Source organism: Buteo buteo, chromosome 3, assembly GCF_964188355.1.
Source record: "Buteo buteo chromosome 3, bButBut1.hap1.1, whole genome shotgun sequence".
Taxonomy (NCBI): domain Eukaryota; kingdom Metazoa; phylum Chordata; class Aves; order Accipitriformes; family Accipitridae; genus Buteo; species Buteo buteo.
Window position 1 is genome coordinate 46,851,814 of NC_134173.1, and position 26,555 is coordinate 46,878,368.

General features: G+C 46.5%; 1 protein-coding gene across 1 annotated transcript in view; it reads left to right on the top strand.

The window, feature by feature from the left end:
• Positions 1-23,121: 23,121 nt before the first annotated feature.
• The window catches only part of ZBTB10 (zinc finger and BTB domain containing 10), a 30,758-nt gene continuing 27,324 nt past the window's right edge, over positions 23,122-26,555 (top strand). The window contains exon 1 of the mRNA XM_075023489.1: positions 23,122-24,314. Within this exon, the coding sequence (XP_074879590.1) occupies positions 23,361-24,314 (954 nt within the window). The 5' untranslated portion in view covers positions 23,122-23,360. The remainder of the gene's footprint in view (positions 24,315-26,555) is intronic.

The following is a 26,555-nucleotide window of genomic DNA, read 5'->3' on the forward strand; positions in this document are numbered from 1 at the left end:
GTCTAGGGTCTTTATAAGAAAAAGGTCTCAGATTCCTGGTACTAGCAATAGACCATGCTGCCTTTACAACACACAGACCATTCGTACAGCCCTGGCAACAACCACCCATACTTTGTCAGCTACCTGGTAATGAAGATGCACAATTTGCTAGAGAGAGTTGTAGTGGAAGATTACCTCAAAATCTCAGCCAGGACAGCTCACATCTTTTCACCTAAAAATCTGCAAGACTGCAGAAGACCAATGTTTCTTCCTCAGCAGTTTATCATGTATTTCATGGCAAGAGAAGGGCAGCTCAGCCAGAGGTTGGATGTGCTGGCCCTCAAACTATAGCTCACTAAAAGAGCTCAGAGCAGCAAAAAGACTGCTGCCACCAAGAGAAATTAATTGGGCGTAATTTCTGTTCAAAAGAGTGTCACAGCTGAGGCTGAGGTATTGGGGGGGGGGGGGGGGGGTAACTGGTCCTTGGCCCCTCTCCTCCCTCCTTCTGCAGTTACAGGGGCTTGAAGGGAAAATCAGGCTCAGGGGCTTTATGTAGTGCCTTTTCCAGTGAGAAAGATCAGGAAACTCTTCCTTTATTTACAGAAACAGTAGGCAACACCTGTTTTGGACACAAGAATATTTGGCTACTGGTGGTAAAGAAATCCTTCTGCCCTATCGATCTGTTACCATTCACTCCAGACAAGAAAACCTTGTGAAGACTGTGTCCTAAACCTCTCTCATAAGCAGAGATTTAGACTAAATATGTATTATTCCCCTTAGACATATTGCTTTGCGTATGCCAACATATATCCTGCATTCAGTTCTAATTATATGAGTGGTGACCTCTTCTATTTACAGAAGGGAAAGCTGGTCACGCAAGCATTTCCTTTTTTTCCCTTTTTGGCTACATGAGCCCTTCTGACACAAATATGCTAAAAGCTTCTAGATCAGTTATGTTGAAAGCCCAGCTTTAGCTTCAGCCTTACATTAACTGATTCCTATTGAAGCCGTTCTTGTTAGCCTATCAACGCTCTATTTCCTCAGCAGAGATGTTTCACAGCAAAAAGCTGCTCTAAATTCCCGTATGGTCCTTTCTGTTGCTCCCAGGCAGGGCTCTGTTCTGGGACTGACACCTGCCAATACAAAGAAGTGGGGGACCAGAGGCCATCGCAGCTTACCACGCTTTGCTGGTTTGCTTTTGCTTTACCAGGCTAGCAAGGGATTTTAGTGCCTTTCCTCAGTCAGGCTGGGAGTTGGCCATCATCTCCCACCCATTCCCCAGTGTGAGAGAGAGGTGGGTAGGCCAGGACAGAAGGGTCCAGCTCCTTTCAGATGGCAGATAGCGAGGAGAAAGGATAGACCCCACACGCAGATGTAGGGAGAGAAGATCCTGACATGACACAGCCTCAAATATACTGCAGTCCTACAAAGACTGAACTTGGGACAAAAACATATACATATATATATATATATAACACTTCTATAACATACATATATATAAACACACAAGAGGCAAACACTTTCAGGTCATTTACAACAGATAAGCTACATCCTGGCTCAGTGGCTTCAGAAGATCTATGTCATCGGTAGCAATAGGAAGGAGAGAATCAAGACAACAAAAAAGCTCCTGACTTAAACTTGGATTTTATTCTTCCCACCACAAAATAGGCATGTGTGTTCTGCACCCTGGCAAAAGACCAACAGCAAATTCTGGAGGACAAAGGAGATAAACAAACGGCAGTTTAAATTAGCAAACCACAGATTGATACACAGCATACACAGCTAGAGCAAAAGTGAAAGCTTAGGGAGAGGCTTCAAAAGGCAAGAAGACTGTTTTGCCAGAAGCAGGATAAAGACTTGCCTGCAGCCTGGAAACAAGCTCAGATCAGGAGCACCCAGCTCCCCACAGCTGCTATATTTGCAAGACTAAAATTATTTTCTGCAAAAACTTCAGACAGGTTGTGATATCTGCAGTTACAGTCCAGACTTTGCAAAGAAAATCTAGGTGCACTGAATATAGACTAGTAATACCTTTCAGAGTGGGGAAAAACCAGTTATTTGGGGAAAAAAATGTTTGTAGTCATTTCAGCTAGTGGGAAGGGTTGAAAAACATGAGTTCAGTAATAGGGACTCAATTCAGTTGCCTACATAAGTCGTTTACTGCCCTAGAGATTCCTGTCTGACCCCATCTCCTGCTCCAGTAGGGCATGGGTGTCCTGTAGGCCCCATGCTTTACCCATCAGTGTACGTGGATGTCTCACATGCCAGTCAGGACACTCTGGGGTACCAGCTACCAGTGTCCACCACAATGACCCTGATCCCTCGGTGTCATTAGCAGAGCACTCATGATAGTCAGACAGGCCCATGACGATGAAAGAAAACAACACTAAATACAAGTATAGAAATTACACGGGAAAAAACCCCAAATTTACAAAAAAGTAGATGAATAGCAAATGGATAAAATTTTGCTACTACTAAGTATAACTTGAAAAAGTTTGCGCAAAGACCAGAATCCAATGTTGTGTACGCTAATGTACTACAAAAAGTATTTGCACTGATGGATGCAGATTTGTCCCTTGGTCACAACCTGGGCTCAGAGGGCTGTGATGGGAGGCACAAATCCCAGCTGGAGTCCGCTCGCTGGGGTGTACCCCAGGAGTCCTGGGCAACCTGCTTTAGCTGACCCCGCTTTGGGCAGGGGCTCGGACCACACAATTTGCAGAGGGGCCTTCTGTTCTGTGATTGCATGTGGAAAAAAGTTACATGCTGTCTCTAAGTTATGATTTCTTCTATCCAGAAATATATGACACAGCTGATGAGCATATAATCGATGTCATAGTCAAGGTCTTTGCCAGAAATAGCATACTGATAACGGCAGTGGTAGACAGTGGACCACAGCTTGATTCTTACAAGTTTAAAAATCAAAGCCTTTGCAAATCATGCAAACATTTTACTTCAAGTGCAGGATATTCACAATATAAATGTATTGTGGATAGTGGTGCTACAACAGCTAATCATCTAAGGACATTATAGCATGCAGATTTTAGAGAAGCCAGATGTTTTGTGAAAAGTAACTAAAAAGATGTAGAACTCATATGAATGATAGAAAAGAAAGGAATACTCAAGTGCCAGCAGCTTATAAAATAGCCTAAGGAAAATCTGGAGTGAGTTATACCAGAGGAATGTCTGTAAAGGGAGGAAAAGAGAGGGAACATAACCACACAGAGAAAACTTTGCCAGTGCAGGCCATTCAGAAGGACTAGTCAGAAATGTAAGATGGGATCTATGAAAAAAAGATATTATCCAGCTAAGGAAAAGGTGGACATAAGCAGCGCATGACAGATAGTAGCAGCTGAAAGATTGAGAAGGATATGAATAAATGGGAAAGTTAAGGAAGAACTAAGGAAGAAGCAATCACATCTTCAGCAAAATGTTTTGAAGAAGTCTTGCTCAAGGGGATCTCCAAGAGGAAATGGCACAGAAGAAAGATTGAAAACTGAAGCCTCTAACCTGAAAAGGAAGGAAGGAAGATTAGGCAATGCTTGTTCAGCCTATGATAGATTCTTGGAGAATGAAGAGCTCAGTATCCCACTGTGTGAATGTATTGACTTTGTGTGGCAAGGTTTTGGTAGCAGGGGGGGTTACAGGGGTGGCTTCTGTGAGAAGCTGCTGGAGGCTTCCCCTGTGTCCGACAGTGCCCATACCAGCGGCTCTAAGATGGACCTGCCGCCGGCCAAGATCGAGCCCATCAGCGATAGTGGTAGTGCCTCTGGGAGAACAGATTTAAGAAGGGAAAAAAGTTGCTGGGAGAGACAAAAACAGCAGCTGGAGAGAGGAGTGAGAACAAGTGAGAGAAACAGCCCTGCAGACCCCCAGGTCAGTGAAGAAGGAGGGGGAGGAGATGCTCCAGGCGCCGGAGCAGAGATTCCCCTGCAGCCCATGGTCAAGACCATGGTGAGGCAGGCTGTCCCCCTGCAGCCCGTGGAGGTCCACGGTGGAGCAGATCTCCACCTGCAGCCCGGGGAGGACCCCACACCGGAGCAGGTGGATGCCCAAAGGAGGCTGTGACCCCATGGGAAGCCCATGCTGGAGCAGGCTCCTGGCAGGACCTGCGGATCTGTGGAGAGAGGAGCCCACGGAGCAGGTTTTCTGGCAGGACTTGTGACCCCGTGGGGGACCCACGCTGGAGCAGTCTGTGCCTGAAGGACTGCACCCCATGGAAGGGACCCACACTGGAGCAGTTGTGAAGAACTGCAGCCCATGGGAAGGACCCACCTTGGAGAAGTTTGTGAAGGACTGTCTCCCGTGGGAGGGACCCCACGCTGGAGCAGGGCAAGAGTGTGAGGAGTCCTCCCCCTGAGGAGGATGAAGCAGCAGAAATAACGTGCGATGAACTGACTGTAAAGCCCATTCCCTGTCCCCCTATGCTGCTGGTGGGGTTAGGTAGAGAATCCGGGAGTGAAGTTGTGCCTGGGGAGAATGGAGGGGTGGAGGGAAGGTGTTTTAAGATCTGGGTTTTTTTCTCATTACCCTACTCTGGTTGATTGGTAATAAATCAGTTAATTTTCCCCAAGCTGAGTCTGTTTTGCCTGTGACAGTAATTGGTGAGTGATCTCTCCTGTCCTTATCTCGACCCACGAGCCCTTTGTTATATTTTTTTCTCTCCCCTGTCCAGCTGAGGAGAGGGGAGTGATAGAACAGCTTTGGTGGGCACCTGGCATTCAGCCAGGGTCAAGCCACCACAGTGAGGAAGATAAAGACAAGGCAGAAAATATTCAGATGCACATACAAAATAAAGTTTAAATTTTGTAAAGGGCAAGAGTCCAAAAAAAGGAAAGGTGTAAAAGCATTTGTTGTCCATGAAGTAGAAAAACTGCCACAGGACACATGGCCAGGTTCATCTTTGCATTTGAACTGAGCTGGCCACAAAAACGAGAAGGTGTCTGGGGAGGCTCTCAACTGTTCAAGCAGCTGGGGATGCAGGAACACTTCCTGACAAAGGTCTTTGTGCCAGGATCCCTTGCAAGGGACAGACTGTTAGTGAGACCATTACACTGATTCTGCCTGCTGAAGGTTTAGAAGAATTTCTCAGGCAACTGTAGGTGGTTTATGATTACTTTATTCACACAGTAACACTGGATATGGGACCAGGACAACCCAGTAAAATACGAAGGACAAATTCTGTGGCATAGGCCATAAACAGGACAAGAGATCAGGCAGTGAAGGATGAATAACAGTTAAAAATGCAGCAAAATTGGTGGACCCACACCCTACCACCCCTGAGGCAGAGGCAGCAGATGGGGGCTCCACAAGAAGTGGAGGTTCCCCTGCCCTCTTGCCACCAGGCAGGAGGCGACCTAAGAGATGGAGGGGAATGGATACAAGTCCCTGCTCAGGGAGGCAGGAAAATCCCCTCCCAGCCTCCCTCACCTTCCCAGTTGCCCCTACACAACAGGTATGGGGCTCTGGAACTTGAGGACCAGGTCAATGAAGATCAGGGTGTAGATGAAGCTCTATCTAGGGAGGTGCCTAGGCTGAGTCAGTCAGCCCCGCGCATTCTCACATCCTCTGAAAAAAGAAAAAGGAGAGTAATTGTCGTAGGCGACTCCCTTCTGAGGGGGACAGAGGGCCCAATATGCAGACCTGACCCATCCCACAGGGAAGTCTGCTGCCTCCCTGGGGCCTGGGTAAAAGACATTACCAGGGAACTCCCTGGTCTGGTTTGGACCTCTGATTATTACCCATTGCTGGTTGTGCAGGCTGGCAGTGATGAGATTGGGGAGAGAAATCCAAAGGCAATCAAAAGGTACTTCAGGGCACTGGGGCGATTAGTGGAAGGATCGGAAGCATAGGTAGTGTTTTCCTCAATCCCTTCAGTGGCAGGGAAATATACTGAAAGGAACAGGAAAACACACCTGGTTAATACGTGGCTCAGAGGCTGGTGCCATCGGTGGAATTTTGGGGGTTTTGATCACAGGGAGGTTTACACGGCACTGGGCTTGCTAGCAACAGATGGAGTCCAGCTATCTCAAAGGGGTAAAAGAATCCTCACTCGTGAGATGGCGGGGCTCATAGAGAGGGCTTTAAACTAGGTTTGAAGGGGGTAAGGGATAAAATGAGGTGCACCAGAGTTGAGCCTGGGGGCAGCGTGCCAATGTTAGGGGTGGATTTGATAGCCCAGCTCAAGTGTATCTATGCCAATGCATGCAGCATGGGCAATTAGCAGGAGGAGCTGGAAGCCATTGTGCAGCAGGATAGCTATGACTTGGTCGCTATCACAGTAACATGGTGGGACGACTCCCATGACTGGAGTGCTGCAATGGATGGCTATAAGCTCTTCAGAAGGGATAGGCAAGGAAGGAGAGGTGGTGGGGTGGCTCTCTATGTTAGGGAGTGTTTTGACTGTACAGAGCTACATGATAGTGATGACAAGGTGGAGTGCTTATGGGTGAGGATGAGAGGGAAAGACAATAAGGCAGATGTTGTGCTGGGAGTCTGTTATAGACCACCCGACCAGGTTGAAGAGATAGAATCATAGAATCATTTAGGTTGGAAAAGACCTTCAAGATCATCGAGTCCAACCATTAACCATGCCCACTAAACCAGGTCCTGAAGTGCCCTGTCCACTCTCTTTTTGAATATCTCCAGGGATGGTGACTCAACCACTTCCCTGGGCAGCCCATTCCAATGTTTGACAACCCTCTCAGTAAAAAAATGGATGAATCATTCTAGAAGCGGCTGGCAGTAGTCTCAGAATCGTGTGCCCTTGTTCTTGTGGGGGACTTTAACTTTCCAGACGTCTGCTGGAAATACAACACAGCAGTGAGTAAACAGTCTAGGAAGTTCCTGGAGTGTGTGGAAGATAACTTCTTGACACAGCTGGTGGGGGAGCCAACCAGGGGAGGAGCCTTGCTAGATCTGTTGTTTACGAACAGGGAAGGACTGGTGGGAGGTGTGATGGTCGGAGGCCGTCTTGGGTTTAGCGACCATGAAATGATACAATTCTCAATTCTCAGTGAGGCAAGGAAGGTGGTCAGCAAAACCACCGCTATGGACTTCCGGAGGGCTCACTTTGGCCTCTTTGAGGCACTGGTTGAGAGAGTCCCTTGGGAGACGGTCCTGAAGGGCAAAGGGGTCTAGGAGGGATGGACATTCTTTAAGAAGGAAATCTTAATGGCTCAGGACCAGGCTATTCCCATGTGCCGCAAGTTGAACCGCCAAGGAAAATGACCAGCCTGGCTGAATGGGGAGCTTTTGCTAGGAGTCAAGAAAAAACAGGAGAGCTTATCATATCTGGAAGAAAGGGCAGGCAACTTGGGATGAGTACAGGGATCTTGCTAGGTCATGCAGAGAGGAAATTAGAAAGGCAAAATCTCAGCTAGAACTCAATCTGGCCACTGTCATAAGAGACAACAAAAAATGTTTTTACAAATATGTTAACAGTAAAAAGAAACCCAAGGAGAATATCTATCCTTGAGAGCACTCACATGGCAAGTCCAGGACAAGCAGGGGATCTCTGAGACTGACAGAGATCAGTCAGCGTGAGTTTACGAAAGGCAGGTCCTGCTTTGGTTGTCAAGCTTTGGAACAGGCTGCCCAGGGAAGTGGTTGAATCACCATCCCTGGAGGTATTCAAAAAGTGTGTAGACAAGGTACTCCAGAACCTGGTTTAGTGGGCATGGATGATGGTTGGATTTGATGATCTTGAAGGTCTTTTCCAACCTAAATGATTCTATGATTCTATGATTCTAAAATCTATCTGCACGACAGGAGACTTAAAACAAAAGAAAGACCTTGGAAAAGCGTGGAAGAAAGGTAGAAAAAAAAATTGTGAAGATAAAAAGTATCACCGTTATCAATGCTGGTATCACTACCTTCATTAGCCAAAAATAAAAGCCAAAATCAAACCTGCTAAGACAGATTTGATTTGAAGAATTAAGCACTCGAGAGAAGCCTGGACTTTCTCCAGCTCCATTCAACAGCTGAAAGTGTGAGCAAGATGAAAAGCAGAAACCAGTCAATGCAGGAGTGTCACAGATGCCAGAATGTGAAACAAGAAGACTGAAGACAAAGAATTACAGTGGTGAGACACACAAAGTCCACAACCAGCTCAGGGGAAATGCTTCCTATCTGAGGTCACCATGTTATTTGCAGGAAATGCTAGGACAATGGGGTTGATGGAGAATCTCATATGGAAGTTTTTCCAGTCTGTGGTATCACCTAAAAGGAGCTGAACCAAACGTGGTCTGAGTCAGTGGCCAAAACTCTTCTTGAAGAGATGTGGTATTTTGTTTGTGACTCTGCAGGCCACACATCCCCAGTGAAGACCAGAAGCTGAATGCCACAGATAAAACATAATTTGCCAACTTTGCTGAAGACATTTTGCAAAAGCCCACAGTGAAAAAAAGAAAGCTGAGCTCCTGCCTCCTTCCTACACAAAATTACTCCTTTCCATACTTCTCTAAAGAAGATGTGACTGTGGAAACCTCCTCTTCGCAGAGTTTACCAGGTTAGGCTAACAAGCATCTACCCTAACTGAACTGTACAACAGCTACTGTCTGCTGCAAGTCACCGTATCTACTGGGACTTCTGGAGAAAACATCCATGCTCACTCGCACTAAGCTAGTGCATATTAGGCGTTGTGAGAGACCTTGTCTACCCTTGCTGATGCCAGGGCAGAAGGCTCCTAGTCCACCAGTGTTTGCTGACATGCTCTGCAGACTCACCACACCTCTCTCTTCTCCCTGCTGCCCCACATGGATCCAGAAAGGAAGCTGATCTATTCCTGCATTTAGCTACCCTGGTAACTTGCAAGGATTTAGACCAGACATACAGGACATGAAGAGGACATGCCAGCAATGATACGTGATCTCTGAAGGCAAGTTTTGATGATGCAGTCACGTGGGTTTGCTGGTGGTGTGACAGACTGAAGACATCTGATGCAGGTTGTGAGATTTTTGTCCACACTAATTCCCAACTTTTGTGCAGGGTCATAACCTCAGAGAAGAGCAGCTCCACTGTCCTGAAACTTTGAAAGAGTTAACAGCATCTCCAGAACCTACTGGTGAACCATGTAACCCAATCATCCAACATTGGAGGAGGCTATGAGGAACACCCTCCCAACTCAGATGCAGCTTGCTAACCTAAAGGGCCACAGCTCAGTGGCTAGCCAGCCCGTGTTGGCAAGTCAGCTGCGGATACTATGGTGGAACATCATGGTCACTTTTTAAAGACACAGACTTGAAAACTCGATGTAAACAGCACCATGTGTGCTTTATCCTATGATTACAGACTGGGACATTGAGTAAGAACATCACAGTAACTTTGTGAGTCCACACACTAAGTGATGAAGGTGCTTCACATTCACCACAGGGTAAGAACACCCACACAGGGATCAAAGTGCAGCTGAGGCATCCCCCGTTTGTATCTTAGCTTGTTTGCAGTAACATGAACATCTGCCTATACTTCATGCCGTTGAATGTATCATTGGAACAGGACACCCAAATTTGCAATTTTATTTCTCCTGAACATGATGGTAGGTCCATATTAATAACATTATTTAGTATCAACATCATCTTCAACAACAACAACATCCAGGGATATATGTATTTGGAAGGGAAGGGGAGCAGGGAGTAGCTAAAGGGTCAGTAGTCCTCTTCTCCCCATTAGCAGCACTACCTGGTTTAACATGCACTCCAGGCCATGTAATACTAGAATGTTCTTGTGCCTGTGCTTCCAGCTCCGACAGCAGCTGCATTTAGCCACCGTTCAAAGGACTGAGTCTGCATCTGTGTTTGTTGGGTTGCAGACGTTGGCCAAAAGCCTTCTGGTAATAAGTGTGAAACCACCTTTGCTGGTAGGTGAGGGAGCAAGAGTAGGAAACTTTGTATGTTTTTAATTTCCTATACAACTTGACAACATGATTTTTTTTTAAGATGAGGGTAAAACCAAAATTATACTAGATTTGCAGGAACATTCAGCAATGATTCTTTTCAAGAAGTCTGAAGTAAAATTTGCACTCTGTAAAATCCTACTACTATTGAGTGTCATTTACAGATTAGTTATGCCAAATATAATTTTGATTAGATTTTCAGGAGCAGTCATGGATTACTGTAGTTCACAGTAGGTAGTTCTGTCCTGAAAACACTGCAGAAGCTTGAATGAATTAATTCACTTGAAAGAGTAGAAAAATTCATCAAGTGCATTTGTTAATTTAGAAATATAACTGAAGAAGGCTAGTGGTGATGTTTTGGCCAAAAATTTCAGAAAAAAAGACATATTTCTGTAACAGCCATTTGAGCAATATGGTAACTCTCAATAATATTCACTAATTTCTTTAGACACACTTCTAGAAATACTAGAAAGTCATACTTCTAGTCACAAATCTTTCAGTCTACTTGCCATCACACCATATCTTACTTTTTACTTTAACCTTTTACTTTCAAAGTTAACAGTTGTTCAGAAATAAGGTTTAATATATTCAAGATTCAAATAGTTCATACTAACAGAATTAATCCTGCATTTTTGTTTTTCCTACATGAACTTTTTTTTGTGATTTTTATGGCTGTTGTAGATTTAAAATATTGGCTTCAATACAAACATGCATTATTCATGAAAGACTGGACAAGAGGCAAGTTGCCAGTATACTTACTGAGCTATTACACAAAATGTTATGGAAATGTTACTAAAATGCCCTGCTTCATACTCAGATCAGCTTCAGAAGAAGCATTTAATAGCTGAGAAAAGTCAAATGATAGGTTTATGCAAAACCTGTCAAGGAAGATCTTGTTTTACATCAAGCTAAATTCAGAATCCCCTTCCCTCGGGAAAGTAGGAAGTGTCAGTATCCGTTTTCATCCTGTTTTATGATCCCAAAGAAAGCTGACATTTCAACATTTCCTACATGAAACCAGCACTTAGTCATCACCAAGAATCCGACTTCAGCAATAGGCAAGACATGAACTTGTTAAAGCGAGTCCAGAGGAGGGCCATGAAGATGATCGGGGGCTGGAGCACCTCCCCTATGAAGACAGGCTGAGAGAGTTGGGGTTGTTCAGCCTGGAGAAGAGAAGGCTCCAGGGAGACCTTAGAGCAGCCTCCCAGTACCTAAAGGGGGCCTAATAAAGAAGGTGGTGAGAGACTTTTTACCAGGGCCTGTTAGTGACAGGACAAGGGGCAACATTTTTAAACTGAAAGAGTGTAGATTAGGATTGGATATAAGGAAACAATTTTTTACTGTGAGGGTGGTGAGGCACTGGAACAGGTTGCCCAGAGAGGTTGTGGCTGGCCCATCCCTGGAAGTGTTCAAGGCCAGGTTGGATGGGGCTTTGAGCAACCTGGTCTAGTGGAAGGTGTCCCTGCCCATGGTGGGGGGGTTGGAACTAGATGATCTTTGAAGGTCCCTTCAAACCCAAACCGTTCTGTGATCCTCTGAATCTATTAATAGATGCAAATTCTGCTGCAGTTTTATTTATTGTTATATTAGTCAACCAAGTTGTTTGTATTTTTCACCAATGGTTACTCTCCCACACTCAAAGATATCAATAGCTGCATTTGACTGTTCAAAGGTACTATTTCAGGGTACATACTAGAGAAGCACAGAATACAAATTCCAAAGCTTTTGATTAGGATACATCATGGTAGAGAATCATGTTGAAACAAGGCTAAAAATCTTTGCTTCGAGTCATCTCAATGTTAAACTTTAATTTCCCATTGTGGTATAGCTCCATAGCTTGAAAGAGCTTGTTCTTTCAAGTAAAGATGTCCCATTCTTTCCCACAGGCACAGTAAGCTGGTCAGACTACATCTTCCATAACATATCAGTCAGGGCAGTCAGAGGGAAAGCACTGTGCTAGAGAGAGAGATGTGATTTCTCAGGAAATCAGCCAAACAGAGATATCGTGACAACATAAAAAATTGCCTATAAGAATTCCGATTTTTTTCAGAAAGTACATTTTCCAATGTAAAACACAAGTTTCTAGCCAGCCCTAATCACTTCTAAAACCTAGACTGCTTTCTTGTCATAATCAGGAAAGTGGTGAATGAAGTATGAGGTTAGTCTCTTCCCATTCCTACACGCATCTGGAAACTAGATCCTGGGCGAATAACTTCCTGTAAATGAGGTGGGAGTGTGCGGCCTGTCTTTTCTAGTACTTTCCCTTGTGCAAAGGACACAGAGGCAGAGAAAGTCTTGACTCCAGGTTCGTCCCAACTGATGTAATGAGTAGGAGAGTTAGCCAGACACCAAGGATGAAATAAACTTCACCCTTCAGGTGAAACAGTAGTGTACGTCCAGGTAGGTTGGGATTCACTGTCCTGTGTATTAACTGTATTTCTATCGCAGAATACTTCTTTGAACCAATTTTGGAAGAAAGTAATTCAAAGGTTGATCTGTATTTAGAGTTGTGCCAACAAAGCAATCCAGCTTTACTGAAATATGACCCAAGAAAGCCTCTTGAAGTGAGCTCAAGAAATTAGCTTATTTTACAGCCAGACGCAGCTGGAGTCAATGATTTAAAGTAATTTACTCACGGTTCCACAGTCAGGATGCCACTGTGGAAGGAAGAAAAAAATAGAAGAATCCTAAACAAGTAGTATCCAATTAAAAAATGAATATATAATGTCTGTTGACCTGAAATGAACATTTAATTCACACTGGTGCAGATTTTAATTGAGTAGAAACAGTAACAAATACAGTTTTCTATCACACGCTAGTCTATTCACGTTCTCACCCCATTGCAGCAATACCCAATTGCTTTTCAGTAGTGCATTAAGCAACAGGTCGTTTGTTCTCCCTTCCTCTGCCCCGGGGGAGAGGTTTGTAGAATGATTTGCTTTGATAATTTGGGTGCTTTTCTTTAATGTATATGTTGCAATGTATTTATGTCATAAAGGCAGGTTAAAGAAATCTTGTTTACATTTGGATGATGAAGTTTGTGATAGTCTTAGCTCCTGAGGGAATTCATTCCATAGTCTTAGACCAGACTTTGAAAGTCTTTAACCTCCTGCACAGAGTACATTAAGGCCAAAGAGTAAATTTTTTTTTCTTGATTTTTGTCTTGTTTTTTTGCCTTGAGCTTTAGCCCATCTTCTAGATCACTGGTTTTGAAAGTGAGGTGTGCACACCCAAGGGAATTGCAAGACAATCCATTGGGGTGCAGCAAGAAAACGCATTTTGTATCATTAACAATAAATAAATAAAATGTAAAAAGTGTTTATTTTATCTTTATCTTATCCTTTTTTAATTTCTATTTTGTGTATGTTTTATAAGGTACATAATATATTAGGACAGCAGTACATGTATATAATTTGTAAATTAAAAATATATATATATTGGGTGTGCGTGCTCAAAATTTTTTTAGTGATAGGGGTACACTATCAAAAATTTTGGAGACCACTGTTCTAGATAGCAGTTCCCTGATGATGGTGCACCCTAATGACACAGACTGAGATTCTGAGTTTCAATCAGTATTCATAAGTCAATGCAAAAAAAACCCTGAAAATATCTGTCAAGCATACTTAAAAGAACCACTGCTGTTGTGGAGAGTTGTTACAACCTTCCCAGACCGCATGGATTTCCCTGGTGCCAAGATTCTCCTGCAGAAATAGAGTGTAGCTGCTGTCTAACCAAGAGGTGGAAGGAATATGAGAATAGGGCATGACAGATCTGCTGATGCAGAAGTCTCCCAGCCAGAGATGATTAAACATTGCTGGCTTTATGAGCTCCTATTTGGATATCAGCAAGAAACCCAGAATTGCTCCCAAACTGTGGACTGAACGGACTGTGGGTTTGTGCATTTGCACAAAGGAAACTATAGTGGACACGTAAATTCTTCAAAAAAATTTCTGTGAGCACCTCTTCTGTCTTGCTGAGATTCCTGACCCAAGAGCTGATACCATTATGTTGTGTCCTTGAAAACTCAATCGAACTGCTGAAATGAATCCATTGATATAGTTGGGTGACCGGCGCTAAGTGCTTTAGCATTAGCACCTGGTTTTGCAAATGTAGCCTCCCTAGATTAAATCAAAGTATTACAAAGGTGCCAACTGTAATTTTTAAAATCCATGTGCATAGTTGTGTCTGCAGGGCTTTTTTTTGTTTACGCTACTTTAACATAATTAACTCAATTATGATGTATGCCTGATTTCTAGGAGCGCTTACAGAACACACTGACAGAAAGTCAAGTAGCCACTTTGATTTAATGTCAATAGTACTATACCTTCATCCATCCTCTCACACACAAAAACAGTTAAATGTTTTCCAGTTTACTTACAACTTCCAGAAAAGCCTGAGTAGTTACACTGAGGTAAGCCTGAAGTTTTCCTGACTAAATCAGGATTTCACAAAGCATTAAGAGTTCACATTTTAACAATGCTATAAAAACGTGGGGTTTTTTCCTAGTGAAAATAGACATGCCTTTCTGAAACACCCATTTGGCAACAACAATGTTCCCCACAGCAACATAAGGCTGTTAAGATTCAGTAGATTAGGACAACAGCCTGTCCATACCACAAAGAGGAGGAAGAGGAGGAAAATAAAGGACGTTGAGCAAGAATACTTCAGACAGGCACCAGAGGTCCTGATGCTTCTGGGACATGCTCCAGGTCCATGCCATAGCGAAGGCAACAGCCACCAATGTTTAGTTAACACTTTCCCAGGCCCTAAACAGGGTATCCAAGATGATCATGGGTATTACTACTATTATAATAATTTGGACAGCGGAATGCAATAGGCATAAGGCCATTGAAACTGAATGCGGGAATCCATGCAGCACTCTGTGTGGATGAGGAGCATGTTGGCACGGCTGAGGGCTTTGATGGTTTGGGGAAATGTGCATTAGGGAGACGGATGGCACGAGGGCAGTGCAAAGGCAGTCAGCATTGCTGTGGATGCCTTCTCTTGCTTGCACTAGCCTGCTTTGGGAAAAGAAAAAAGGGAGCATTAGGTCAGGGAATAGCTGGTGAAGTGGGCAGGGGACTTCAGTAAGGACAAAATGGAGTGCCAAGGCCCTGAGCCCACTCCCATCCTCCCGGGGGGTTTGGCTGTCTGGGCTCCAGGCCAACTCAGAGATAGTGCAGCTGGTGACCTTGGGGACAGCTCTTCCCAAAAGCAACGAAGGGAGGCTTCAGCCAGGGCTGCCCCTCCTTCCCTTGGGACCTGCTTTGAAGCTGAGTCTCTTCCCCTTGGTCCCTGCCTGAGCTACACTGCAGCTGCACTGCAGCCATGCCTGTGCATTGCCTGCCAAAGACTCCCAGAAGAGAAGATTTGCATGACCATGTCTGGCATTGGCAACAGCATAAACTGCAACATCCTGTAAGGAGTACATCAGTAATAACGTTTGTGAGCGCTAACCCTATTCCTTACTGACCTGGCATTAGCATCTTTGCCAGCAGATTTCACTCAATTTAAGGAATTTTGGTTTAATTTTGATTTTCTGAGTGATTAAAGATATCCTGTAAAAATGTTTTTAGGTATCACTTGAATTCCCTCCAGCAAATATATTTACAATATATAGAATTGCAGGATTAGCAAAGTGTGCCACAATAAATCAGTCTGTATTGTTTCCTTATCTCCTCCCAAGACAGGGATTCACAAACGTTGTCCTACAAGGAGGACATTTTAATAAGCAAAACTTTCAAGTTTCAGTCCTGTTCACCACTGCGTAGTCTAACTCCACTCAGTTGAGATTCTGCAGCCCATGATATCTGTAATAACTGCTTGGTAATTAATATGAGGAAGGTTTAATGTAGATAGATGCTTTCTATGAACTTTGGTAACTTAAGACAAAGAGAATACCACTGGCCCACTGGCAGACTTAGAAGTAAGAAAAATTTATAAGATCATCTAGAAAAACAAGAGATGGAAAGTAGGCTAAAAAGAGAAAGCTAAATTGGATTACCTGAACTCAGCAGTCAGATCGTTAGAAGGAGGCACTGATCAGTCACAGGGAAAGTGCAGTTGTTTAAATACCCAGAAGAAGAGCTTCATTCCCTTCCTGATCAGAGTGTATCTTTCACAGGTTGTTCATTCCCTGATAAGGCACACTTGTCCTAGCTGCAGACTGAAAAATATAGGACTACTATGGAGGACCATCAAAGCAACGAACGACATGAAATACCAAGAATTTGGTATTTCATGCAACTATTTTGTTAGGTAGAAATTGATATCGAGAGGCTTTCAGAGCTGACCTCCATTCAGAATAGACGTGTAAGCCAAAGTCAGACAAAAGGATCAGAAAGACATGAATAAGAAAGACTAACAAATCTTAGGTAGAAACAGGCTATGTTACTTTAAAAGAAGGCTGGAACTAAGAGGAAATGCCTTGTATTTGTAAGGCTAAACTGACCATTTCTGTAGCCATAGGGATACGGAAAAAATTCCCTCCATTGCCTGAGCACTTGGCCCCAAGGAGTGAGCAGATTTCCACCTCCTGTAGCATGCTTCAGATCAGCTCTTCCAGTCCTACTTCAGAAAAAAAATCTCTTTAGCAAAATCCTATGTCCTTTCTTCATGCAAGCACATGAAAACACACTTATCTAGAGGTAATCACATGCTCAAGTACTTTGCTGGAAAAATAAAATATTTTTCATTTAGGCTGCAGGTGACTGACTAAAACAAATAGCAGTGCTGTCCATGTGTAGAATAAAAAAAGGGAAAAAAAAGAAACAACAAAAAACAACCATGCAAAGCTAGATTAAGAAGATCAGACTAAGCAGAACTTTCCAAAAGAAGCAATATAGTTAGTAGTCATAATAGCAACAACAGCAGTGGATAAAGCACAATCTCTTGGTAAGGTTGTCTAGAAGCCCGAACCTGATAATACAAGAAAATACAAGCTAAAGAGATAAGGAAAATACTGAAAAGGAGAAGAAAACAGAAAGCGGAAGATACTCTGCAATGAATCTGCCACACAGCAACAGTTTGCCAAAGACAGCCGGGGCGATCCGTGAAAGGAGGGAAGCCACTACACATCCCATGGGCCTTTCCAGCAAGGCGATGGTGCAGCCAGAGGAGGGAGAAGGCTCTACAACAGGAAGGACACACCTGCAGAGAGGGTGACAAGGACATCTGTCACATCCAGGCAGACAAAACTCTTCTCAGAGGCCTGTGTGCAACCGGACCCCTCTAGGTTTAAGAGTAACGGGAGCCAGGCACATGGCGACCATGAGAAAATGTGCAAACTGGGAATGAAGGCTGGACCCCACTCGGCGATGTGAGCTTCCCGCAGCAGTGTAAAAACCAGTGCAACACAGCCCCGAGTCGGACCGTCCCTCTGCTGAGGGGCAGCAGTGCCACCCCACATCCAGGGCTCCCCGTGCATCTGGCACCCTTTAAAGGAATAGCTCAGGTTCTGGACAAGAAAACTGGAGATTTAATTCTGCACGACTAGTCATTGATATTCACCTGTTAAACATTTTCACACCGTTTTGCCAAATACGAAGGCTTTAACACCTCTGGATGCTTCCAAATTGTTTTGTATTGCCAGAGCGATATAAAAGTACTTGGTATAAAAGAGAATTAAGCCAGGAATGTGTAACAGAAAAGGCACAGACATGTTTGGAAGAGCTGTAATACCCACAGCGCGTGCAGGACTAAGTCATGCGCTGGCACTCAGCTCGCAGACAGGTGTGCCAGTTGGTGACATTATCATTCTTTCAGTTGTTTCTTACCACTCCTCTGCTGAGAGCTTCCACCCCCGCAGCTCTGTTGGCAGAAGGAACTAAGCAAGCGCTCCCTTGTGTGCTTCCAACAAGTCAGATGGATTAGTCGACGAAGAGGGTTTAAACCAACCTGCTCGCTTTGCCTGAAGCAAATGAAAGCGCTCTTAAACAAACCCTTTTACCAGCAGAGCTATGGCAGTAGTTAACTACAGCATTGAAGGGGTAGCGTGTAGGTGCAAACTGGCAAAATCTTCAAATGGCACAGTTAGATCTGGAACACACTGTCTGGCCGTAGCTTTACAAGCACGCACAAGCTATAGCATCTTACATGGACAACACCCATCCACATGTGTATTTTATTCTGCAGCAAATACAAAGTTTAATACAATTACACTGAAAATTCTTCCGCCGTGGGCTAGGTTAAGGCACATTATCTCATACTGACTGTGTGCTAAGAATGTGCAAGGAAACAGTTATCAGACAGTGGATGGTAAGTTTTAATTCATGGTACCTTCCTAACCTGTCTAAGGTCACAAGGTGTGGTTGTGCAAAATTAAGTAGTTGTCCTGAGAAAGGTTGTGATTTACCTTTCCATGTATCACTTACAAAGTATTCCAAGAGGAATAACTGCACAAACTCAATTTGAATTCAGTTTGCTACAGAAACAGCTACGGATTGTAGTGCAAACATTCTCCTGACACTTTGCAAATGTGTGAGTTTCTATTATTGGGAATTACACTTTCAAAAGTCTTCTCTAATTGTAATCTGGAAGCAAGGATTGCAACATGAACAGATGTGCCTGTGCCAGGCTGGGCAGCAATGAAATCTCAGCACACAAGCCTTCCCAAGGCACTCAGGGCTCCCTAGGCAGCTGAACCTGTGCCACCAAAATCTACTTGGGTACGTCTACTTCAGTGGCACCTGAGCACACAGCATAAGCATAACCTCAGACTAGGGATGGCACTGAGGTTTCCGAGTCCTTCCTCATGAGCTTCGATCATTGCATTTTCTTCTTGGTACTTGTTCCATGGAGCAGCACAGTTCATACTACAAAGTGACAGTTTATACTATTCATTTTCTGCTATGATCTGTTTTTCCACTCATGGCTTTATCAGGACAAATGTGCGCTTGTTCCTGTCCCAGTAATAAGGCTCCAATTCCGACACACTCACTTTCCTGTGTGATCCCCACAGCAGATCAGCCTGTTCTGCAGAGTAATGCTTTTGCTTGAGAGACAAAAGAGCCTCCTCTCCTATCAGTGAACTTCTAGCTTCCAAAATCCCTCAATATGCAGGAGTATTTGAACTGAAACTTTCATATGCCCAGGAATATAGATTTCCAATAACATAAAAACCACATTATTGAAACTTGAACTCTCTTTGCAAAAAAAAATCTTGACTCTTCCTTACTGTATGAACGTCCATTGCAGAGATGTGCTCTAGGGATAGGACAACAACCCATTGGTTTCAGAAGCTATCATCTTGGAAGAGTCAGCCTCATTGTGAAAGTGTTTCTTAGGTCACAGGAGGAATTTTGGGACACAAAACTTTCCAGATATAATGTGCTCTTAGTATCAGTAGTATTTTGCTGAAAATGCTATGATTGGTACACACTGGAATTGCACGATGTCTCTCATGGCATGATCTCTCACTCATTTCTGTAAGAGTTTGATCGACTTTCCTTAGCTGCAACAAAAGGTGACACTGGATGTGTGTAACGAGCTCGCTACCCCTATCATAACACACTGTCCTTAATCAACAGGGTACTCTACATCAGGCATCATACAAGTATGAGAATTTAATCTTTGCAGTCTTGCACAAGGGGTTTTATCATCTAAAAGCAAAAGATCCTGTTCTTTGTGTAGGAGCTTGCAGTTTGTTCATTGAAACCCTAATTCAGCAGAATATACCAACACATGTTTAAATGTTTTGGTAGAAAGGGCTTTAAGTAGTATTAAATATGGAATTGATTAGTGATAATATTCAGTCACAAAAGATTTTTATAAACCATTCTCCCCAGATACATATACAGCTGGAGTGATAAACAGGAGTTTATGCAACGTCCACCCCCCTTCACAGCATTCTGCCCATTTAGTTATTTTTAAATATCAGACCTTTAGATCCTGGAAAACAAAAAAAAGTGACAAGTGATGCCTTCCTAGGATGTGTCCCCTGCACAAAGTACTACCAGTGACTGGCAACTGCATGGTTTAGATTCGGATTATTCTCAATTTAGAGCAAAATGCCACACTGCAGCAGCATACATATCATGATGTATTGATTACTAATTCTGCTCTCTCGTGTGAGGCACTAGCTTTTCATTTGCAGGAAGCCCAGTTAGTTTATGATTCTTTCCCAATGAAGAGTGGGAGATTTTTATGTCTTTCTGTAACACAGGAGAAAGAAGCAGAAAGAACCAAAGGACTATCAGAGACGTAAGGAAGCTGCATGTTGTATCTGGAGAATTAGATTTCAGACTGAATAAAACAGCATTTGCTATCTACAGGACTAGGACAGTTAACCACTAAAGATTTCTTTCCTATACTGTCCCATCAAAGAATGGAAAAGGAAAGAGATTCTAGCTGTTGTTCAAAGGTATGAACTTCAGCAGTAAACACTACTGACTCTCAAGAGACTATGGGTGAGAAAGGTATGTTAAAAAAATACCATCAGGTGTACATCAATGATTATTTTTTAATTACGAACCTTAGTAGCATGTGGGTTTGACAGAGGAACTGAAAACCAGTTGATAAAGAAACAGCAAATTATTGTTTCTACAAAATAAATGCATTTTTGCTGCAGCATCTCAGGAAGCTTTTTGAAGTACTTAGTCCCATCATGAATATAACATAAAACGTCATTTGCAACAAAGCAGTCTGAAAACTAGAATTTCTGCAGTGAAGATCAAGTGGTTTGAAAATTTTTGCAAATTACTAGGTGACAAAAAAGTGTTATGTAAAAGTTAAGATCACCTGGGACGACCTGCGTCCATGAAGACACTCACTAAAATGGAATTATCAAATAGACCAATACAACCTCAATTCAGGTGGAACAGAGCCATTACAGACCAATTAAATTAGCCACAATGATTCAGTCAAGCTCCCTTTCTTGCGTGCGCTGCACTGCACAGCAGTGGAATCCCTTGTAGCAAGCTGAGAAAGCAGAAGTGTGATGAGACGATTTGGGAGGAGCTGTTACCAAAGGTCTTCTCAGCAAACAGTCCAGGAGAGCCTGAGACGTTGTCTCTGAGCAACCTGCTGTAACTTCGAGGTTGGCCCTGCTTTGAACTGAGTGAACTCTGGAGGCTTCCTCCAATCTAAATTATTTTATGATTCTGTATCGATTTGTTAGCACTCTAGATTACCTGCTGCAATCAAATAACACTTATTGCACTCCAAAAGAGAGACCCTGTAGTTCCTCCTACGTATCTTATCCCAGCTCATTCCTGGACGTCCGCTGGATAGGCTTTAAACGTAGCAGTCCTGGGTGCAGCTTTTGTTCCCCGAGATCACAAGTAGTCTGCTCCGTAAATGCGAATTCCAGCAGGGATTCTTAATGTAAACTTTCTGTATACACTCAGTGCAATCACATATAGTGAGAAGTAATCCACAACACCAAACATTTCTTTAAAACCAATATAAAATGGGTAAGAAATTCTAATGCCGGTAAGTGCTGAGGCACTAGTCAGCTGACGGGCAAGGATCAAGCGCCACAGGAATGCAAAAACATCTATACATCACAAAGCCTAAAACTTTATGAAATACGGGTCTGTTTTTTATTTTATGGATGCTGTATCACGGGAACCCTTTGCTTCGACGGGCCCAGATCTGAATCGCTATCTCCACCCTGTGCCCCAGTGAGGCACAGCAAATCTCAAAATTCTCTATCTCCCACCACTCCTCTGCTCCCTTGCCTAAATTTAGACCATCTCTGCTCCTCTCCTGTAAATCTGATACTGCCTTTCACAGTTTCTCTGTTTCTCCATGACCAACTCTCCCCTCCTCTCCCCCCCACAGCATTTTAGAAAGATTTTCTTAATCTTTCCAGAATAAAAATTAATTTTCTACCAAAGGTCTCCTTTTCCCAAGTAGCTCTCTGGCAGGAGGAAAGCATTCTGGTTTATGGCAGTATGTACAGCATTTACAGTATTCTTGCAAAGTCTTCTCCAAGGTTTAAGTCCAAGTCAGCTCTCCCAGACCCCTGCATACTCCCGGGCCAAGACGCAGAGGCGTGATCTTTTTTTACTACTGAATGTATATATCTGCATTACATGACAGCGACGACTCCACAGCCCTCCCTCTCCGACATCGTTTGTCATCTGTTGTACTGGGTCTGCCTGGGATGGAGTTAACGTTCTTCATCGCAGGCCGTACGGGGCGGCGGTTTCGCTTTGTGATGGCTGGACAGCGTTTGCGCAGCACCAAGGCCTTTTGTTTCTCATTCTGCCCCCCCCAGCGAATAGACTGGGGCTGCCAAGGAGGCCGGGAGGTGACACCGCCGGGTCGATGACCCGAACCGCTGGGAGGGACCGTGCCTGCCCCCGGCAGCAGAGTGGAGAGGAGGGGGGTCGGAGAAGTCACCCATCTTTTCCTCAGGAACCGGCTGGGCACGGGTCTACCCGTGGGGGGTGGAGAGCGATCGCCTTGCCATCGCTCCTCCCGTTCTCCTTCTTTCTTCTCCCACCTCTTCCCTTTTCAAACCGTTCTTTATCCCGACGCACGGGTTTTTTCGCTTTTCCTCTTTCCGTTCCCCCGGGGTGCCGGGTGTGGGGGAGACGCCAGCGAGCGGCGGTGCGCTGCCCGACGAACCCTCCCCCCCCCTCCCCTCCGCCGGCGGCGGCGGCTTACCCCGACGCTCAGCCGCCGCCCGCACCCGCCCGCCCTCCCCCCCCGCGGCGTTACCGCACCGCGCCTCGAGCCTTCGCCCCGCGGAGGGACCCGCCCAAGCCGGCACGTGCGGGCAGCGCACACGCCGCACGCGCCGCGCGGCAGTCCGCGCCTGCGCCGCGCCGCGCCTAACGGTACCGCCGCGCCCGGCCCCGCCGGCGCAACGCCCCGCCGATCGCCGGGCAGCGCAGACCTCCCGCCGGCGGGAGGCTCGGCCGCGCCGCTACCGCCGCCCCCCCCCTCGGGACCCGCGGGCCCACCCCCCTCACACACACATACACACACCCCCGCGCGTGGGCAGGGGGGCGGAAGGGGGGGGGCTGCGGCCCCTCGGGGAGAGAGAGCGCGGGAGGGAGGGGGTCGCGCGCGCCCCCCCGCCCTGCGGCGGGCGGGGCGGGGCGCGCGGCGCGGCGCGGCGGGGCGGGCGGGAGGCGCAGGGGCGCGTGACGCGCCCCAGCTGTCGCGCCCGCCCCGCCGGCCCCCCGCCTGCCCGCCCCCCGCTCGCGCTCCCCCTCCCCTGCGGTGGCTCTCCCGGTGCATTGTGGGAGCAGTCCGTTGTTCATTTGCCATTCGACCTGATCCGGGGCCTGTTGGGACGGAAGCGCCGCCGAGCGGGATCCATTGTGGGGAGCCTGCGGCGGCGATCTAGGCCGGAGCCGGGGGGGGGGGGAGCGGCCGGACTTCGCTTCTCTCGGCCGCCACCCCCGCCCTTCCCGCGCGGCGGCCGGCGCCTCCTTCCCGCGGGCAGAGCCCTCGGCCGGGCGGGGAGCGGCGGGCCAGGGGCGCGAGGAGGAGGAGGCGGCGGCGGCGGGCGGGGGGCGCGCGCGCGCGCGCCATGTTCGCGGAGATGAACCGGCGGACGCTGGCGTTCCGGGGCGGCGGCCTGGTCACCGCCACGGCGGCGGCAGCGGCGGCGACGGCCGGCGGCGGGGCCGGCGGCGCGGCCGAGGCCTGGGAGCGGCAGGACCCCGAGCCGCTGAACGGGCGCGGGGCGGACGAGGAAGTGGAGCTGGAGGGGCTGGAGGCCGAGGAGCTGGAGGCCGGCGCCGAGGAGAAGGAGCTGCTGCTGCCTCAGGAGGCGGTCTCGCCCCCCGCCGCCGGCCCCACGTTCGCCGAGAGAAACCGCCGGACGCTGGCCTTCCGGGGCGGCGGGGGGCTCCTCGCCGCCCCCTCCGCCGCGAACAATGGCTGCGAGGCCCCGGCCTGGCCGCGGAAGCACTTCAACGGGCGGGGGGCGGACGAGGAGATGGAGCTGGAGGGCGCGGAGGGCCTGGAGCCGGAGGGCCTGCTGGAGGGGAAGGAGCTGGTCCAGGACGGGGGCTCCCTGAGTGACAGCAGCGACGACGAGGAGGACGGCGAAGGGGGCAGCCTGGGCGACGGCAGCGGCGCCGAGGGCGGCAGCTGCAGCAGCAGCAGGCGGTCTGGGGGCGACGGAGGGGACGAGGCGGAGGGCAGCAGCGTGGGCGCGGGGGAGGGGGAGAGCATCAAGCATTTCCCGCTAGCCAGGCCCAAGTCGCTGCTGCAGAAGCTGCACATCTCCTTCCAGGGCTCCTGGCTCAAGGAGTTCCCATGGCTCTACTACTGCCAGGAGACCGGCCTCATGTCCTGCGCCTGGTGCACCGCCGCCGCGGCCGCCGCCGCCCCTCCCGAGCTGATCATGGCCGGCGGGGCCCTGCCCGGGGGGCACGACGAGCTCTGCAAGGGCACCCGCAACTACAAGCGGGCCTTGCTCCTGCGGCACCACCTCTCCGCCGAGCATCGCCTCAACGAGCCCGTCAGCGCCGAGCAGGTAGGGGGGGCGGCCGGGACGGGGCGGGGGGCGTCCCCGGCGGGCTCCGGCGGAGCGGCGCGGGGCAGCGGCCGGCCTCCCCTTCCGCACGGGCGGGGGCTTGTTTTTTTTCTTGTTGTCTTTTTTTATGCCCACGTGTGACAAGTTGTTTAAATGGCTTCCTGTGTTTGTTGTGGCGCGGCGTGCCGCTCTCGCACGCCGTCCCCGGAGCGGGAGCCGTGTCCGCTCTCCGATCGGGGCTGGCGCTCCCGCGGGGTCCGGGCAGGCAGAGCGCTGCCGGCAGAGCGCTGTCAGCCCCGCCGTTGCGCGGCCCGGGAGCGCTTGCACGAACTGCCGTTGTCTGTGGTTGTGCCTGGTCAGCGCTACCTGTTCGGAGGTAGCGAGCGGCGTTTTCGTCGGGTTATCTCTTCATCTCGTGAAGATAAACCGGCGACGTGGGAAGAAGTTGCGTACGAATACCAGTGTTGCGGCACTGATTTAAAAACACTCGTTACAACTTCCTCCTGCGGTACCGGAGGAGGGAGGGTAGTGTCCGGCGAACGACTGCGTGTGAAACTGGTACTTGCCACCGTGAAATTAGAATTACTCTGCTGTTCTTAACGGTATGGTCCCCGTGCGCTAATCGGATAACTGCGTGTAGTCGAGACCTTCGCGTTTAAATCTTTTTTCCCGATTGTGTTGCTTTAGATTGAGTTACTGAGCAAGAAGTCTGCAATTGCTTGGTGTGTGTTTGAGATAAACATGTGGTTTCCTGAAAGGCATGTTAATATGCCAGCTCTCCTCTAACGCTTTAGGACCAGTGAAGCTCTTCGCGTTCCCTGCTGAACTTAAAATTACTGCGTTTCTTGGCTGTTCTTACAAATAAGGCAGGGCTAACTCTAGAACATACGTGGATGAAAAGCCTCTAAAGAATACTCGTGTTGAATCACCAGCCTTCTGCAGCCTTTCCTCCTAAGGATGTCTGCGCTGCAAAAGTTCACTCGGATCGCCTAGCTGGCGTTAAACTTGCCAGCGAGTACAAGCTAACGTGCTTCAGGTTAGGCTAGTACTTGAACTGTTAGGCTGAACTTGAGCTGTTAGCCAGAATTAATCCCCAGTTGCTCTGTTTTTTCACTATTTAGAGCTCAGTTATAATTAAAATACCCACCTTGCTTGTATAGGTGTATCTGGAGTCTGAATTGTAGCACAGTAGTTAAATTGAGCTTATTGCTTGAGCGCTTTAAGGAGCTTGGGGTACCTTGGACAAGAGCTGCTGTTCTAATGTTTGGGTAGGATATCAGGATGACAGATAAAATATTAGGTGAACATAGGTTTTCTTAGAGCTAGTTGGAAAAGGTATGCAAGTTTTATGTGAAACTACTGCAGGACTGCAAGGAAAAACTTATGGTGCATAAATATCAGTTATCCAAAATATTATTTTTGGATTTGCAAATGCAACGTCCACCTTCAAGATGAATAATAGTACCTTTTCAGTAAGTGTGTCTTTAAGGCAGCTGTTGTTACAGACGTTTCATGGCAGTAGGTCATCTTATCAGTTTCCCTCAATCTGGGGTTTGCTATTCACTCTGCAGTATTTTAACCAAACGTGCTTTAAATAACTTGTTTCTAATTTTGAAACTTTCATTCTTAATTTCTTTATATCTTTGAAAATGTTCTTTTTGTTTAATGTTATTGCAGTATATTCTTTACTGTCTTGTTGCCTGGTTTCTAACTTTGAGTTGTGAGTGATTACCCTGTAAAGGTATGTCCTGTCACTGCGTAGCCTCCTGTGTCACTAGATGTTGCTAATTCATGCCACACTTGGAAGTTTCTCTCCCTCCCATTAAGCTATGTGTAAATGAAACATATTCCAAGCAGTTGTTCTTACTAAACTTACTAGTTTTTTCTTTCTGTCTTCCTATCCCCAGTCTGTCGTAAGACTATTAAATACTGGGAGGGTGGAAGGGGGGACAGAATATTGGCTTGCATGTCACAGTAGCCTAAAAGTTAATGTAAGTATTTATTTGAAGATTAACCTCTCATCATCATGGGAATATTTATAAAAATGAGCCTCTGCTTTTATACCACTGACAGTTTAAGAAAAAGTATTTGTAGTAACTGTAATAATAAATGAAGCAGTATGAGATGCGTCAGTGGTTCTTTTGTACTGTATTAAAGATAAGGTTTGGACAAAGTAAGCTTCTGTAAGGTAGCTGTAGAGAGATGGGTGTTTTCAAGTGGAAAAGTGCTGGATGCATTCCT